The sequence below is a fragment of the Xyrauchen texanus genome, chromosome 20, assembly GCF_025860055.1.
Source record: "Xyrauchen texanus isolate HMW12.3.18 chromosome 20, RBS_HiC_50CHRs, whole genome shotgun sequence".
NCBI classification, from domain to species: Eukaryota; Metazoa; Chordata; class Actinopteri; order Cypriniformes; family Catostomidae; genus Xyrauchen; species Xyrauchen texanus.
The window spans coordinates 36369437-36389186 of NC_068295.1; the positions used below are offsets into that span (position 1 = coordinate 36369437).

Consider the following 19750-nt stretch of genomic DNA (forward strand, 5'->3'; position numbering starts at 1 on the left):
TGCTGCCAAAACAGCAACAACCCGCAGGAGGCTATTCTTCTCACCACAATTGTACAGAGCAGTTATCGGAGTTACCATAGACTTTGTCAGTTCGAACCAGTCTGGCATTTCTCTGTTGACTTCTCTCATCAACAAGGTATTTCCGTCAAAAGAACTGCCGCTCACTAGATGTTTTTTGTTTTTGGCATCATTCGAGAATAAATTCTGTTGTGTGTGAAAATCCCAGGAGATCAGCAGTTACAGAAATACTCAAACCAGCCCATCTGGCACCAACATACATTTTCCGATCGGATGGTCATTTAATGTCTAAACCTCAAGTAACCGCCGTTTAAAACTCTTGTTTTGGCCAGTTGTTAATTGAGGGGTGATTAGACGGTTCTTCACTGCTGTTTGCATGCATTTGTACATATGAGCGCTTGCACTGCAATGTGGTCACATGCCTTTTCGACCACCTCCAAATAGCAGTCCCATTTCAAACAGATTGCCCAAAATGCATCCCGATACCAGGTGTAAAGAAGGTGTTTGATTTCTAAGTAGTAAAACGTTTTAAATTAAATGAGCTTGAGCTCATTTATTTTCGCATTTGATAATTTTTTCTTTTTATTTGGATCTTGATAGGTGCAAACCAAAAGACAAAATGATCCAAAACATATGAATAACAACAAACAGTCAAAACAGAAAACTAAAATTTTTAAATGGATAATTCCAACTCTTAATACTGATTGGATGATATTCAAAGATGTTGTACAATTTCTGATATATGCACATACATTTTAACTGTGACTTCACATCTATGCTAAGTTGAAAACTTTCTGTAAACAATTATTTAACAACAGAGTTTAACACCATCTCTAATTAAGTTTTTCTTTGTCTTGATGTTTGGGACACATCCCACTCAGTATTTTAGCATTACCCATTAGTTCACTCATGTGTAAAGGTATAGTGTAATCTCTACCAATGGGAAATCAGTATAAAATGCAATCTATAAAACAAAGGCTTGCCTTTCATCTTCTCCTCCAGGTCGTCAGGATACTTGGTGTCATCTTCACTGGGAAGTTCGCTCTCTGTCTCACTGCCACAGCTGCCCGTGTCTGCTGGAGTCTCTTTCTTAGCTTTCTTGGACACAGAGCCTATGGTGCAGGAAGAGGAGGATGAAGTTGTGGCTAATGACAGTGATGAAGCTCCAGGTCCACCAAGCGAATCATCCATCAGCATTTCCTCATCCTCAAGACCAGCACCTCCATAGCTAAGGTAATATTTCCTGAAGGTGTGCGAGCAGAGCAGGTCGCCTAAACACGAGGCCTGCAGATTCTGTTTCAAGTAGTGGAGAACCTTCCGTACTACCTCACTGGTGAGAGACAGCTGGATCAGAGAAGACTCATCCAAATCTGCCATCTAACACAAACAAAAATAGAAAGCATGAGGTCACCACAAGCAGGCTTCCTGAGTAGAGAAAAATACATACAAGTTAATTTAGAAGAGCTTATGCTGTGTCCTAACCAGAAAATGTTTTGCTGCGTGTCATTCAAAGCAAATTTATTTTCATCTTTAACTGATATTTCATCAGCCTGGTTTTTGTGTGAGTTTTATGCAAGCCATGAGAGAACTACTCGCAAGATCCGTTGTACTCTGTTCTACTGTATCTCTGGAGCTTCCCTCGATATCTTGGCACAGACCACAAAACTTAAGGCCTATTTATACTTCTTTGTCGAACCTATGCATAACGCGTAGCCTACACTGCTGCCTGACGTGCACTTCTCCAAAAATGTAACAACTTGTCACGTTAACACATATCAAAACAGCCGTGATTGTACGATTTAACCGGATATTGTCCCAAAAGAGGACCAAAATTTTTTTATTTTCTCCAAGACTATTTTAAGATCTATGCATTATATCAAGTGATCATTGTCACATGGTATTTGGACTAGTATTTTATCTGCTGTTTTTATAATCTGTTTATGTTACATGAAGTTACAAGTGAATACGCAACAAAAAAACACATCAGTTTACAATTTTTAATCTCTGTGCTCTCTTTTCCTTGCGGCTTTTAATCAATATATATTTGGTATGTGATTGACAACTGAATGAATGAACTTAATGATCTGTACAGTGTTTTGACCATATGTTTGGAAGTATGGTGTACAGTAAAATAATATTTAATTTGTTATGAAACCTGAACACTTAATTTGTCAGCAAAAAGCACCAATTTAGAGTTGGTTATATTGTTGTAAAGTCCAGCTTATAAGCTCCAAAACGACACCCATTTTGTGTTGGTCAAGCGAGTAAGTTTATTATTTTGATTGAGAACTGTTTTTTCAGCACGGAGTGTCAAAGGATGCCAAAATAATTATTTAATGCTACAAGAATTTAATAATTACTTTTGAATCCACTAATGACATTGCCTTTTCTTTATTTATGAAATGTATAATTATTTCAGAAATTAAGACATTTTCTCTCAATAGACTAGTTTTTTGACTGTGTACTCACAGAATGATGCATACCATTCATTGCAAACATACCAATGCAGAACTATAAATGTAAAGCACCACATTGGCCACTACATTGAATCTACATCATAAGGTCGATGCAGAAGTATAAATCGGCATTTATTCGACACATTTGAATTCTACTGAGAATTTTCTAGCTTGGAGTGCTATGGAGAATGTCCATACAACATTATAAACAGCACTGATGACAACATTATAAACAGCACTGATGAGGAAAAGAGATAATGTGCCATGCACCAAAATAAAGTTTATTGACAAAACTTTTAGTTTTATATTAAATAATCTATAAGATATTATTACAACTGTGACAGTTGTAGTTAATTTCTAAACATGTTCAGGCCCCTATTTTCTCATAACAAATACTATAAGAATTTTGTTTTTAGACACAATAGATTAATTGGCCCAACATAAGGAGCCATCCTTGGTCATCCAACCTATGCTAATAGGAAATTGCACTAAATATAAGGACAAGTGTATGAAGGACTTTAAAGTCTGGCCCTCCAAGATTTATGGACAAAGTTGTCCTGCTTAGAAATATACAGTATACATGTACATTAATATATATATATTAGAGGTGTGAATCTTCAGTGGACTCACGATTCGATTACGATTCAAATGGTAACGATTCAATTAAAAAACGATTCTCGATGCATCTTGTCCTTCAATATCTTTCTTTTTCAGATTCTTCAAAATAATTTTTTTTACTCTCTATTGTTTCCATTTCGGCTTTTTATTTACAGAACGAGTCACATCACATAAACTGGCCTTTTCCATTCAGTATGAGCTGTGAATAAAACATGGAACATCCAAAAGATTATATAAATGGTTCTATAGTTTAAAAGAGTATCTCAGTTTTTCAGGTTCTTTCTTTAGAACCTTATAAAAATCTCTTAAAAGCACAAAAAAAAAAACCCCACACTGAATACTATTACGTCAACTCATTATATAATTATTTTTGTTTAAGCAATGTATATCATTTAATAGTATTTAATTATTATTTAAAATTAATCTATGCTTTTCATTTTTAAGCACAAATGGAAGTTGCTGGTCCAGGATGAGAGATATCTGCTTCTACGGGAGTGCTGCTGTCAGCTTCTCCTCTCCTCACCTGCACAGGTGATAGTAAAGCACTTTAAATAGCACAGTTTTTGCTTCAGAAATGTATCAAGCGTCCCGTATGCACTGTTTTATCTGTTGGCTCTGCGAGAAGAAAAAAATATTTAAATGAAAACATCACCAACATCTCCTGAACCGCTGCCTCATCATGTTATGATGCTCATGTTTTCCCCTGTTATGTGCAAATCAGTGCAATTATGGGTGTGAGCTTTCGTGTTGTTTGTTGGCTTCTTATCACAAATAAACTCTCCTGTTGCTACGTGTGTGTGTTTGTGAAAGAATTTCGGGATCGTAGTTTCATTCGGGCACAAATGGTCATGTGTTTGTGGCCGCTACATTTCTTAATTCACCTGCAGGTGTGACAAAGTTAATTTTGTATCCCGTTTACAAGTAAACATATTCACTGCTCAACAGCTTATTTTATGAAGGAAGGTCTAAGTTAAAGGATAGGTTAGGTTGTAGGAGAGCGCACCGGTTCATCAAAGCTCTGCAGCAGGATATTGTTGATCTCCTGATGCTGTTTGGGTTCCAGCTTCTTAATGAAGAAGAGCACCTCCCACCATTCGGCACGACTCAGAGTGCTTGCATCATGTGGAGATCCCTCCAACAGGTATGGCAATGAGTAAAGCCCCCCGGGGGGCTTAGAAAAGAACGTCTGACTCACTGACACATTTCACAAACAGATACATAAAAGAGAAAAGACAGAATGATCCCAACTTTAGAGATAGAAACAAATACAAAGAAAGCAAAAATGGGTAAATCTCATTAAAACTGTCAAAAACCGGTCACATTTCACCCAAAAATAAAAATAAAGTAATAACAAATTACATTTTGCTTATAGATTTTTCTTTTTTTATAACAATTTTAAAATATATTTTTGTATTGTGACATTCTCATGACAATTAGGTTAAAATACTTGATAATATTTGTATCCTCATGGTAGCTTTTGTTGTATTGCCTTTGTAGATTTAAATGCACATCTTTATATTGCAGTGTTTTCTTACTGTAATATAGTAAAAAAAAAAAACAATGCATTACAGTAATGAAAATAACCACAAAAATATTCTCAAATTTGAAAAGAAAATGTCCAGTTACACACAGCAATTATAATTTGTGGGGGGAAAATGCTTAATTGTAATGACAACAATGTCACAATAAAACACCTTTAATAGTTATAATTTTCTTTATATAAAATGTAAAAACAAACTGACCTGGACCTGTTTATGTGAGATAAACCTAAATAATAATTTGGCTGAATATTGTACTGAGCCTTAGATCGAAATACTGTATTTAAATCTTTGGCACAAATGCAGCATGTGTGTGCATTCCTGATTCTTCGTGTCTTACCTGTAGTGAGTTTGAGTGTCTCTGTGAGTGAGGAGGCCTTTTCCGGAGTCTCTTTCACAGCCTGACCTCCACTGCCATTGCCGAGGATCTCAATCATATGCCAGTGCACCCAGTATGTCCTGGATAGGGAGTTCCAGTACACCTGCACCAGACCGAAAGTTAAAAACTTATCTGGGGGAGTTACGTGGCACCACATGAGGTTTGGATGTGTGAGTGGCGAGCTCTGCGCTCTTTACTAGTTTTAATACTTTTTGTAATAACATTTTACATTATGCATTTGGCAGACGCTTTTATCCAAAGCGACTTACAGTGCAATTATTACAGGGACAATCCCCCCAGAGCAACCTGGAGTTAAGTGCCTTGCTCAAGGACACAATGGTGGTGGCTGTGGGGTTAGAACCCGCGACCATCTGATTAACAGCCCTGTGCTTTAGCCACTACGCCACCACCACTAATAAACTGGTGAGATTCCATACACTCCTGATTCTACTGTTCTAGGAAGACAATGTTTCAAAGAATTCAAAATCCTCAGGCTCTGGAGTCTTTAAAAGACACTTTTGCGCTCAAGTTGAATCCCCCAAGCCCGGGAGTCAATTTGGCTGGTGTCGGCAATGCTGATGAAGGCCGTTGCTGTAATACGTCGATCGATCACTGCCATGGAGATTACATTTACTGAGATGGTTACAAGAGTAGCGGATGTTGAGAAAAGGATAGATTATTTGGAGTCAGAAGTTGGAAGATATGGAGAATCGTAAGTGGCGGAATAACGTAGGAATTGTTACAAATTCCTGAGGGAGCAGAGTGTCTGATTATGGTGGAATTCCTGGACGAGTTCTTTCTGAATCTGCTTGACATAACAGGCCATAAACTGAAAATGGAACAAGCTCACAGAGTTCTGGCTCGGCGATCCACTGAAGGAGACAGGCCCGATCATTTCTGGCCAAATTTCTGATAAAGATATCATGTTACGTGAGGCGAGGAAGGCATTCTTTGAAGAACCATAGCATTTTCTTGTACCCAGACTTCTGCGAATTCTACAAGAGAGAAACATGATTGATTAAAGGAATATAAGAACTCTTACATCAACGGAAGAATGCTTTGGCACTGATGTTCCCGGCAAAATTGAGAATAGATGCTAAAGATGGCCGCAAAATATCTACATGCCCACAGCAAGCATTGTCATTTATAAAGTCAATGGAATGAGTAATTCATTTTGTGGTACTTGCGTTGCAGCAGAGTAAGCCTGACTCACTGAACATTCATTTGACTGTCCGAAGAAACTGGGCACCTTTTTTGTTTTTCTTTTTGTGCTGGTTCTGCCTAGCAGCTGGAGTTTGTTTTGTGGAATAACATACCTTCGTGACAGTGTTGTGGATGAATCTGCATGTTCTTTGTGCTTATACCTCCTATTGGTTTGAGTTTGTTTTGTGGAGTATTTCTTGCTGGACATTGGAGTGATTGGGTTATTTGTTGCACTCATGTAGCAGTTGAATGGGCCGGCTCACAAAACATTAGTTTGACTGCCTGGAGGAAACTGAATGGCTTTTTATTTTTTGTGCTGGTTCTGCTAGCAGCTGTAACTTGTTTTGTGGAGGAACACACCTTCAGGACAGTTATGTGGATGAATCTACATGTTCTGTGTGTTTATTCCACCTATTGGCTGGAGTTTGTTTTATAGATTATCTTCTGTTGTGTAATTCTGTCACACAAAATTGTTTAGAAACACTTGACTTGAGCAATCTGATGGAAATGTTGTCGGAGGGGGCTCTTGTTGGCATACATGGACTGTTTGAGTTTAGAGGGATGGACGCCTGTCGCTGTCATGTGTGGGGTTAATGCACTGTGTATGTATGTATTATATATATATATATATATTATACACACGCACGTGCATATCTTGTGATCATATCTAGAAATTAAATCTGTAACAACACTGGTTTATAAAGATCTGCACAATACATGCAGCACTGAAGCCATCTACTGCCAAACATTGTAATTTCATGTAATTGTTGTTTTTTTTTTCTTCAGCAGCTGTCACCAGAGACTCCCAATGTATAACATAGTTTGATGTTTTGACAATCTTTCCATTTACTGAGATGAAGGTGAAGATAACATAAATGTTCTTATTTTATATGAAAATTAATGTTGTAATCGGAGGTAAATAAGGTCTAAATACAATTTTCTCTGATGAAGCCCCCTTCAGACTGTTTGGGATATCTGGAAAATCGATAGACCGCAGAAGAAAAGGTGAACACTACCATTAGTCCTGTGTCATGCCAACAGTGAAGCATCCTAAGACCATCCATGTGTGGCTTGCTTTTCATCTAAGGGAGTGGGCTCGCTCACAATTCTGCCCAAAAGCACTGCCATGAATAAAGAATGGTATCAAAACTTCCTGCAAGAACAACTTCTCCCAACGATACAGGAGCAATTTGGTGATGATACGTGCATTTCCAGCATGATGAAGCACCATGTCACAAGGCAAGAATGATAATGAAGTGGCTCGGAGATCATTACATTGAAACTTTGGATCCGTGACCAGACAACTCCCCGGATCGTAATCCCATAGAGAACCTGTGGTCAATCCTCAAAAGGAGAGTGGGCAAACAGAAGCCCACAAATTGTGATCAAATCAGAGCACTAATATGTCAAGAATGGATCGCCATCTGTCCGGATTTGGCCCTGAAGCTGATATCCAGCATGCCAGAGCGAATTGAAGAGGTTATGAAGAACAAGGGTCAACACTGTAAATATTGACTCTTTGCATAAATTGAGTGTTTTTGCCAATAAAAGCCTTTAAAACTTATGAAATGCTTATCATTGTTTTCCAGTATACCATAGAAACATGTGAATAAATTATCTACAAATAATGAAGCAGCAAACTTTGCAAAACACAAAATGTATGTCACTGCCAACACTTTTGGCCTGTATGTTCAGGTCAATTGTGACCAGTGACCAACTAACAATGCACAAGGGTTAAAGGTCTAATTGTGCATGATTTTTTTTTTATGTCTTTGTAAACTTGAATCAGATGAATTTATCACTGAATATCAGAAATAAAGTCTAACTTAAAGTTCACTAAAGTTCCTGAATACAGAAAATGTGAATAAAATGGGTCTGTCAAAGAAACATTAACTGTTCTTGGAATTGTTTGATTTGCCTGACCTGCATGCATTCACACAGCACTGACCTGCACGGGTGGTGAGCCGTCGTTACTGTAGCGAAACTCTCCCTCATCCCCAGAGCTGACCTCCTCATAGTCTTCCAGCATATGGACAGTCATGCCACTCTTCAGGTTTTCTTGCACATACTCCACATAACCAGAGCGTGATGTGAAGTCTGAACGCGTCTTGAAACCGTTTGTGGTTTTCTTCTTTGGTGGCGTGACTGCTGCAATTGTCGTTGCGGCCATGATGGATGATGTAGCGGAGAAGCGCTGCTGAAAGATAGAGCGAAAAAGGTTTTTTTGGGTGTCGCTCTTTATCTCCTCCACCCCTCTGGTTGAACTCGGGGAGGTCATGGGCAGCTGTCGATTGCGGTCCCAGCCCATGACACGCACCAGCTCGGAAATGAGGTGGGCCATGGCCATGGTGAACTCAAACTCCCGCTGCACACGTGCCTGCTCTGATTGGTAGGTGGCCGTTGAGGAGGATTGGCCGACATCCTGTCGCTCAGAGGACGACTCCACCCCCGCTGTGTTGAGCTTGTCCATCAACGAAGTGACGCACAAGTAACGCTTCACCAGAGAGAACAGCAGCTTGCCTGGAATCTTCAATAGGTACACACAATTGTTACACACAGACACTGGAACAAGATATATAAGGAAAATTACTTTTAGAAGTGAGCATCCCTATGCCCTAGTCTATTCCAAGACTTTACTCTCCACTCTGAGAGCTTTGGAGGACTGAAATATTCAGGACTCAATTGGTCAAGTTAATTTGAACTTATTTTTAAACAACCCTAAAGCATGGCTAATGTGATTGTTCACTATTTAAAGTGACCTGAGAAGGCATAATTTATGCCGTTTGGAAAAAAGTGATATTCTCCTGTGTCCTGTCCGTCATTAATAATAGCACTCAAAACAAGAGGTACATAAGAGCTATGTTCCTAAACCTAGTACCTGGGGAAGATGAATGCCCTCAAATGAGATGCCATGTTCCTCAGAGGAGGTGGTCTCTGCGAAGAGCTCCAAAAGTGTGTAACGGTTATCAAAGTCCATGTGCTGTTCGATGCCATCCTGCTGGCTGAGGGACAGCAGCACATAGGCACGACTGCCTGTAGAAGCAAAACAACACTATTTTCTTTAATACCACAGTATGTTTTGGCTTTTGCCACTTTTATTAAAGAAGGTATAGAGCACAGGAAATAATGGGCTAAGAAAGGAATTTGGGAAATGGATGGGAAATTATGCAATCTGGATTCAAACTCGTGTCAACCACGTGAGCGCCACAGCTCAATATATTGGTGCACATGTGCTTACTCCTCCATCATGACTCTGACAACACCACACAAAGTAATGCACAAGAAATTAGTGATAGACAGATATATAGGATGATATATGATCATTTATCGCCATTGGCCAATAACAATGCCCACTTGTCTCAAATGCCTTAACGTTTTATCCTAAATCCCACTCTCTAGGTATGATGCATCGTTTCAGTCATTTCAGTCGACCACTACAAGACAAGAGACTCTCTGCTAACACCAGCAACTTTTTAGGCCAAACTATCAGTGAGAATGTTGACCAACACAACAATTAAAGCTAAACAGTACATATTTGATGTTTAATATTTAACTATGTGGAGTGCATTTTGGACCAATTAAATTTTTACTGTGTGCGGGGCTACTCGGTACAAATCTGCAGAAATGGAAACCAAATTAACAAAAAACATTCTGTGACTGCATTTAGTGGCGGTTAGGACAAAAATTCTGATAAACACAGTGGACCTTTTATTGCTGGTTTCTTTACGGTCTTGTGCCTTGTTAGCACACAGTTACAATAAACCTTTGTTGTGCAGCACCATTTCAAAAAACACTAAGAGACAGCATCTAAATAAAAAGTGATAAATGCTGAAGATAAGAAAATAGAAAAAAAAAAAATGTTTCTATTAAAATTAGCTGGGATGGTGCTAGTCATCTGGCTGCAGCTTTTTTGGCATTACCAGACCTGCCAACCTTGGAATTATTTTTTTTTTTGAGTACCATCAGTGTGACGGGGCACAGGGTTTGATAACATACCATGTTTTGCTCATCAGGACATTGTTCTGTGCACACCGCGAGTGAAAGAGAGAAGCATGAAATCATCCTCCAGATAAATGCTTATTAAATAATTGTGTAAATAATTATGTTTTAAGCAATGATAAAAACAATAACAATGTGTAAATAAAATTTGTATGTGAATTCAATATTAACAGACTAGTCGACTATTATTTCCAATGCCGACTAGCAGCAGCTGTACCATTTAGTCGACTAGTCTCACACATCCCTAATTTACATATGTAAAATAAATTATAATAATAATTAAAAACAATTATGTTGTGATGTAAAACACTGTCAATGAGATATGAGTAAAACCCAAGTTTGAGTTCAGGATTTACATTTTTTATTTTTTTTTTTAAACCAAATCAGCTATATAGTCACGCATCCTGAAATAGGCAAAATGAAAAATGTAACCCATTCAATAAAAACAATATCTAGAAATGTAGGACTTCCTAGATAGCTAAACTATTACCTGAAGTTCCTTGATGGCTAATGTCAAAACATGAGTTCATTGATGTTATTAAATGAGTCTTTTTTTATTCCATCAGTTACTCCTGGTCGGAGGCCTCCGAAATATTTAGTTTATATGTAGGGTCCTACAGTTTAATGGTGCAACGTTCAAATATTTAGTAGTGCATAAATTGTGACTTAGTGCCCATTTACGCCACAACTAGGCTAAGTTGTAACTTGCCCAAAGCTGGTGCAACCGGCCCCAGGTGAACAAGCAAGCTAGCTTGCAAATTACAGCGTTTGGATAACGTTATTAATGTTAAATATTTTCCAAAGGTTAGCAGTTCTGCACTCAGTCACACACACCTTTGTGCTATCCCTGTTAAGGCAGTATTTTAGAGGAAACACTGGTCATAATCTAACCAAAACTAGGACAAAACTCATTTACTGTATGTCTGTCTTTAATTTCTTCATTCTACCAAAACCAAAAAAACAACAACAAAAAAAAACACTTACTAGAGTACAGTAACAGTCAAGTTACCGTTATAAGTGGCACAAACTCACACGGTTTGTGAGGAGCAGCAGTGAAATGAGCCGCTATGAGATCACGCCTGAACAATTCTGGAACTCTTCACTATGGAACACACGGCACCTCAAAATATTTAAATCACAGTACATGCAAAATCACTAAGCCATATAGCGATTTCAATTTTATTTAGATTTATTGTTCAGCATTATTCGCAGAGTTTCAGTTCATTTTTGTGACATGTTTCTGAAATATGCTCGTGAACACAGAGACTGCTGAAAGCTCACTCTTTTTATTTTCTTTATTTTACAAAAGCACAAGATTTTGTTGTTACACAAATGTACACAAATAAAAGTAGACCGTTTATAGTCTATAATGATGTCTTACACTTATCTGTATACCCCAAAATGAAAGAGTATTTTAAGCTGTTTCTGCTGTAATGACAAAAATATCCAGCAGGACGTGCTGGTGCGTCCGTGGACCCCAGAGGGTTAACAATAGATTAACCCCAATCATTATGCATCATTATCAAGCATAATGAGACAAAGACTATGAATCAGATTAAACAAATTACCTGCATTCATGTATAAACGTGTCTTTAAATCTGGTTTGATCTTCATACAATAATGAACAAACATGATCTATTTTCATTAATAACACACAAATTATTGTATTGTTCTTTCACATAGTGAATAAATCATTCAAACATTTACAGCTTCGGTTGGATAAAGTATGTGAACCCCATAGGCTAATGAAATCAACAAAAGCTAATTAGAGTTGTCAAACCTGACATCCTGTGAATGAGATTGGAGCTATGGGTTAGAGCTACTGTGACTTGTAAAAAAACATTTAAATATTCAGAGTTTGCTATTCACACCAAGCATCTGCTGACGTGGACCATGTCTCAAAAAAAAAGATCTCAGAAGACCTATGATCAAGAATTGCTGTCTACTGTCTAATCATGTTACTGTTTAGTTTCTAGTTGAAGTCGGAAGTTTATTGACTGCATTGTATTGATTATTCATTGATATTACTGCATCAACTTTGTTATACTTTAAAGAGAAGTGTTTTGATATTACTCTGCATGCACCAGTGTCAAGGGCTGGCAGATGTCGTCAGTGCTCTGATTCAAGCCTTCATTGTTGTCATTTTGAATGTTTATGTTCTCCTGACATCAACTTTCCTAAGAAAGAAATATCTATATTGACACCGTTATACTGTCTGGCTATTAGCCCGATTCCAGGTTGGTGCCCTGGCATAATTAATAGTTTTCTTTGATGATTGTTTATTTGAAGGATTAATAAGCTAAATGTTGATTCTAATCAAAGTTATATTGATTTTAATAATCTTTGATCATTATTAATTATTGATAATAACCAAACCCTCTCCTGAACGAAGCACTCAACACTGTATATTACGACAACGGTATATAAGAATCTGGTCATAATGCCCATCCTTATGAAAGATACACACTACACTTCTTTTCCTGCTGTGCCAAGCATGAGGTCAATAGCAGAAGGGATGGCACACAGGAGCCCTTTAAAGCAAAAATCACCAGCATCATCTGAGTGCCAGACTCAGAGTGGGGCAGACACCCACCCACACTGTGCGGGTTATATTTAATGGCACTGTGAATGTTTCTTGGGATGTGTTCATTAATGTCATGAAAGATTATAATTGTTTGTGAGTTGTTAGCTTAAGCACATTGTGTTTGTTTATATTTGTGACTTTGATGAAGATGGGATCGCATTTTAAGACCAAATTATGCAAAAAAAATAGCTAAATCCAAAGAGTTCACATACTATCTTGCCACTGTAATTCTAAACTCTTCTTTGAAAAAAATTTCAAATTTTAGGAAAATTAAACTTCCAAGAAAAATAAATAAATAAATAAAAAATAAAAAACTCAAACTGAACTGTTTTAACTTAACTGTACATATCACTTCTTCTGCATCTTTTATTGCTCCGCAACAGAATTCCCATCGGCTACGATTACTCAAGATGATGTTGCTTGAACTGTTGGGTAGTAGACCTGTGGAGCCCACATGAGTACCATTCTGAACAATAAAATGACAAATGGGACACCCTACCATTTTATGGACTTCACAGACACATGCAAATTAAGGTCAGATAAAGTGTGCCATTCAGGACTGAGCAGAGAGGAGAAAGTAAAAAGTGAAAGCAACCTTGCAATCGCATGTGAGAGCTCTGTCTGAAAACATGAGTTTGCCAGATCTCACCAACAGCACAACCACATGACCAGCGACTATTTGCTGATTCTTCACTATTCTCAGAAACCATTGCCTGAAAAAGATCCAGTCAAAGGTCTAGCTTACAAGTCCTGCTAAAGTCTGCAAAGCCTCAGTATAGTTAACACAGTCAAGCTGGAACATTAAAGTTATGCTAAAAAGAACAACAATATGGCGATATGGCCATATGTGATTATTAAATTGCAAAAGGCGATAAACATGATCTGTGTGCACTTCAGAATAAGCAGTGGTGTTGTGCATGCACGGGGTTCATGAGCTTTTGTCTTTAGCGCTTTTAAAGCAGTTCACGGGCATTGTGGAAAAAGTACTGCAAATTCAACATACAAGTTATTATTAGAGGTAGACCGATATATCGTTTTTTCCAATTAATCTGTGCCGATAGATGCTATTTGGAACTAGGGTTGCAACGGTATGATAACCGTCTCAGAAAATATCACGGTTTCATGGTATTACACAATTACTATTATCAGTGAAAACAGAAGGGTTATTTTATTTATTTTATTGAAGTATGTGTAAAACAATTCTCCCTTTTGAAAATAAAATAAATAGAAAAAATAAGAAAGCAAACAGAATTAGAATAATAAATCGAATTATAAACATTAGAAAAATAGCATAACTATAACATGTTATATAACTAAAGCATGTTAGTTTACATGTTAGCATAGCATGTTAAATTTACTACTAAATGAAAAATAACATCAGCTGTGTGAGCTTTTAAAGTAATGTCCTATAATTATTAACAGTTAACATATACTGTAGGTGCGCGACAGTGAGGCCAGACTGCTCCAGTCTGTACCTTTAACTCAGAACTGGTTCTCAACTTGTTTTGTATCAGGACAGATTTTACATTGAAATCAAGTGGCGACCTGCCATAGTTTAAACATAACTACAGGTTTAATGTATCCTGGGTCACATTTCCTTTTTTGTTGTATATTTTGTTCATGGTTTTCCAGTACAATGACATGCATCAAGTGACATTATTTTTGTTGTTGATGATGTCAACGTTTGACTTTCAGCATACAACTGAATAACACAGACTGCATGACTATGATAAATGAATAGCGAAGGGACTTCAACATTTCTAAATTGCACAAATAAAAAATACATTTACATATTCGTCTCTGGCTTGCTTTTGCTCGCATGTCAATGATGCCGAGATCTACTTTTATATTTAATTTAGTCACTGAAGGTTTACCTGCAAAATTAGCACCAAAAATCACAAGCAGCCTCAAGAATGGACACAGAGTAGCCCTATAACACATTTCCTTAAGCAGAATATTGCACTACAGATCGCTAAGTTTGTTCAAAGGAGAAAGCCAGATAGAAATAGCTCACCCGCATACATGTTTCCAGATTGCACAAAATAAGTATAACATTAGGCAGAATATTTCCAATTTGCGCAAGTATAAATCTCAAACTGGGGGTGTTTCGTCTCTTATCTGACAACCATGAGCATGTTAAACGCTTGTGGAGCAATGCAAGTTAACTGAAATATCCAATAAAAAATAAAAACGCTTTTACGATAAATGAGCCTCAGGCCACATTATACCATGTGGAGGGCCTGCTACAGCCCGCGGGCTGTAAATTGCCCATGTCTGCTTTAGCTGTTTCTGAGTTTATCATTAAACCTTGGTAGTCCTACATAGTTTATCACTTGGGCGTCCGCCAAAATATATTCAATGGGAGAACCATGGCACTGTTCTTTTCCTGCTGTCCACGACCCAGTCCGAATAAACCAGTTGAGAAACACTGCTTTACACACACACACACACACACACACACACACACACACACACACACACACTCTTCGCTTCTCTCTGACATTTTCTCCACTGCATTTGTATGCGTGTGTGAGACGCAAGTTGGCGAGTACAGGCAGACAAGGAATAAAGGAGATGCGCACACGCATATGAGATTCTCCGTCCAGTAGCATTTTTTTCTCAATACCGTTGATAAGCAAATGTACATGCTATGATAACCGTCAATTTTCAAACCGTGGTAAACCGGTATACTGCTGCAACTTTATTTGGAACTATCAATTATTGGCAAAAATCTATGCTGATATCTGCCTATAATTATTTGTTTATTCCTTGCTGTTCCTCTGAAAATGAAATATTTTAAAATGGAAGCTAGGGCAACTATACAGAAATGTCCCTTATCAGCAAATACAGTACATTGTGTCTCCAACTTCATATTGTGAATAATAATAATAATATATATAGTCTATAAAAAAAGCTTAATTTGGTCAATATTAAATATAGAGCATTGTAACTGAGCAAAGTCTCCGTCATTTCAAAATAAGAGTCCCCAGTGTGTTTTAGGTTTGTCTAGTGTTAAAAGTCCCATGTTATGCACCCAATCTTATTTTTTTTCTGATTATTATTATTGGGATTTTTATAGAAAAATAAACTACATCTGGGATTTTATTTATTTTGGACTCTGACCTCCACATCTGTGCCGACTAAGAAACTTTTGTAACATGAACATTTCTATGAATCGATTTTAAAAACTTGGTCTTAATCGGTTAACTGCCTTTTCCACCACCTTAGTTATGAGTAGCAAAATCCACTATCAGTTGACCTCTAGTCATTATACAAATCTTCAAAGGCAGTACAGTTCAACAGAAAATTAGGAGATGACAGCGTTTCATCAGATGCGGAACACTGTAAACTGTCAAACACACATTGTCGCTGCACTTTCAGTGTCAAAATAAAAGCTCCAGGTAAAAGTTAAGTAAACAGGACGGAAATATATGATTTTTTTATAAAATAAATCTAATTCATAAAAATAATAATAATTCAGTACTATGGTATAATAATAAACTTGACTAGGTCTCACAGTAATAATTTAGCATTATGTGATATTCAACTTAATTAACAAAAAAAGAAAAACATTTTTGCACAAATTAGTTTAGTAAAAATATATTATGGTAAATAATGCTTTTAATTAAACTACAATTTATAATTTTATATAACATATAAAAATAAAACAGCATATTAATTACAATTACTTGTCTCACTCTCCCTTGTGTTCATTAAAAAACTGTGGGAAACATGCCTTCATTATGGCCACAATGGCTATTTGGATGAAAAGACAGTTCCTCCGATTTAAAATAAATAAATAACTCACAGTGATTTGTTACAAACACATAATTATTGAGATACAAAATTAATATCGTCAATAGGCTGAAAAATAAAGATATAATATAATTTTGGACCCCATGGACTTACATTATATGATATAATCACATTATACATCTATGACCGTATGTTTATTCATTTGTGTTTCTTGGAAGAAAATGTAATATGCATTTAAAATGGAAAAAGGGTAAGAGTAAAATGATGAGAGAATTGTAATTTTTGGGTGAACTATTCCTCAGTACAAACGAAGGTTGTGAGATATTTCTAAAATGCTTAATTTGTTATACTATTGTCGCAAATATATCGCCCTAGTACAAACACATGCTATCATGGTGGAAATTAGCTAACAGGGGCAAATTCCTTGCTGGTTTTTGAACGCAGTAAACACGATTACAATTTTGACATCAGCCACATGCCTGTGATCTCCCTATTACTCTCAAGTGAATGACATGACTCATACTAATGTGAGGAACTAGAAATGAATAAGCACATCCTGTGGAGAAGAGTATGAATACAGAAGAAATGAATGAAAGGAGGAAATGGAGGCCCCCCTTCGTAAGTACATGCATGCCCTTTCAAAAAAGGAAAAGAATGAAAGTAAAACTTTCACTAAAACTGATCACTTTGCCTCTATTATTCTTTGACAATTTATAACCATTACAAGTCTTTTGGTCTAATTTAACACATAGCTCTAAAACAGAAACTTTATTACTTTATTATTAAAATAAGTGAGCATGATGAAATGGTCTATAAAACAAAGTCTTATCTAGCACAAACTATAGACCAACTAAAGCTGAGAATGAAGAGCCATTGCTAAGAGTGCTATGACACAGTCCCCCTCACAGCCCTTCCCTGATGACTCACAATCCCCAATATCTCACAGCACACTGGCTGGAATCTGAGAGCCACACCTTCTGCACTACTCTTAAGAGAGCCACAACACAAGCACAAATGTAGAATCCTCATCTTTCACTGTCTACCTGACCTGCAAATTTGTATAGTGAAAAGACATTTAGTTTTGACCGATAGTAGATGTAAATTGGCATGAGGCCAGATTGACCTCTAAAACCCTCCAATTGTGAATGCCTCACTGTAACCGAGATTTGTACTTTTTTTTAAAGAAAAGCAGGGACAACTCGAAATATATATTTAAGCATACATTTTCAATATCTGCCACAAAAGCTGTCAATTGAGCTTTATTTGAAATGAACCCAGAATATTCCTGTAATATAAAAATACAAATTGGGTAAATTTAAATTGGGTAAAAATATTGATTTTCCAATTAATCGTGATCTTCATTAGAATGATCCCAAAATGTATTAATTATTTTTTCTCCCCAATTTGGTCCCCATGCACCCCACCGAGAGCGAGAACCCCTAATCGCCACCACGAGGAGGTTACCCTGTGCGAGTCTAATCTCCCTAGCAAACGGGCCAATTCGGTTGCTTAGGAGACCTGGCTGGAGTCACTCAGCATGCCCTTGATTCAAACTTGCAACTTCAGGGGTGGTAGTCAGTATCAATACTCACTGAGCTAACCAGTCCCTCCCCAAATTTGATTCTTAAAATCCCAATATTGTTTTTTAACTTTAAACATTAAAAGTTTACTTCAGTTTTGGATTTGTTCATTATTATATCTGTTAAAGCTGAAGTATGCAATTTCTGCAACACTAAAGGTGATCACACACCTGACGCATCTGGCAGATGACACGTCAAGCTCTAAAAATTAGAAACAATTGTTTTCTATGAATGTATGCACACCGCCACTGCTCCGTGTCTGTCGGCAGGCCCAGCAAGGACTCAAATTTCTGCCACTCCACGGAGCACAGCTCACATATTTTCCATTAAATTTGACTACAATCAATATAAATGGACATATATTGCTTACTCTAGCCTTGTACATTCTTGAAGGGAACCGCATCAACATGTCTCACGTTTCATACCTGTGCCACGTCCTAGCCGCGACGTGGTGTGGCGCTTCTCGTCTGGTGTGCGACCATCTGAACACCACCGAATGGGATTGCAAAAAAAAATAAAAATGTAAATGCTGAAACTCTCTGAATACACCCCTCATCTGCTGTTGTTTAAACAGTCATTTAGTCCTACCCCCAACTCACACCATTGGTTGAGTAATTTTGTTGGGGTGGGTCTAAGCAGGTCATTCACAGGAAGTTTTATAGTGCCACAGAGACACAGTGTTTACAGTTTTCGAGAAAATGAATCTATGAATGTGTATGTATAGTCATCTCTGCATATTAAGCTGGAATGGGAGAAAATATTTTAACACTGAAAAAGTTACATACTTCAGCTTTAAATAAATAGCAATTGAACTGCATAATTAGTACCCTAATAATTGTATTAATATTTTCCTAATGTATCAAGTTAGAAGGTTTTCAATATAACAGCAATTTACAGCATTAGCTGTGAGAATTACTTTCATATGCAAGCAAAATGGAAATAATATCTGACATATTCCCTATAGCACCAGTCAAATATTTGGAAAATGTTACTGGCTCCACTTTATCATTTTTATTTTCCAATTTTTTTCAAAAAACTATGAAATGGAACAAATGGAGGTATAATGTATTAGAAAATAAAAGTTAAATCTCATATCCCATATTTTTAAGCTTATTCAAAGTAGCCACCCTTTTGCAGCTCTGAACTCTCACCCAACTTCACCTAGGATCCTTTAAGAGTATTTGAGCAAAAAAAAAGATGATATGAATTCAGTGAAAGTACTTCACTGTCTCAGAAATTGTAAAAGTACTCAGTTCTGACTGGTAGTGCATAAATGAATGCATTACGATTTAAATTAGACCAAACACACAATTAATTTAGTATTAGCAGTAATTAGATGATTGTAAGGAAGGGAAGTTAAAAAACTATTACTTTTCATTCTGGAAAAATACCCTAGGAAGTGAGAGTTATACTTGAACTGAGGTCGAAATAACAACTCAAATGTGGGATCAAAGACAAGAAAATAATTTGTATTGTTTTGTTGCATTTTAAAAGTGGATCAGATAGACATGAGACAAACAAAAACTACTGAATAAATGTTTAATAGTGAGCTGCCTTTTTTTTTTTTTTAAGAAGAATTTTACTATTTTATCATTTATGAAATATTTAAAAGCCTTAAA

General features: G+C 36.9%; 1 protein-coding gene across 3 annotated transcripts in view; it reads right to left on the bottom strand.

Moving 5' to 3' along the window:
* Positions 1 to 19750, bottom strand: part of LOC127660545 (cullin-9-like) — a 75233-nt gene that overhangs the window by 52113 nt on the left and 3370 nt on the right. For all 3 annotated transcript variants that reach the window (XM_052150866.1, XM_052150864.1, XM_052150863.1), the window contains exons 3-7: positions 9091 to 9245; positions 8161 to 8739; positions 4971 to 5112; positions 4096 to 4286; positions 1002 to 1395 (exon numbers count right to left, since the gene is read on the bottom strand). In XM_052150866.1, the coding sequence (XP_052006826.1) occupies positions 1002 to 1395; positions 4096 to 4286; positions 4971 to 5112; positions 8161 to 8739; positions 9091 to 9245 (1461 nt within the window). The remainder of the gene's footprint in view (positions 1 to 1001; positions 1396 to 4095; positions 4287 to 4970; positions 5113 to 8160; positions 8740 to 9090; positions 9246 to 19750) is intronic.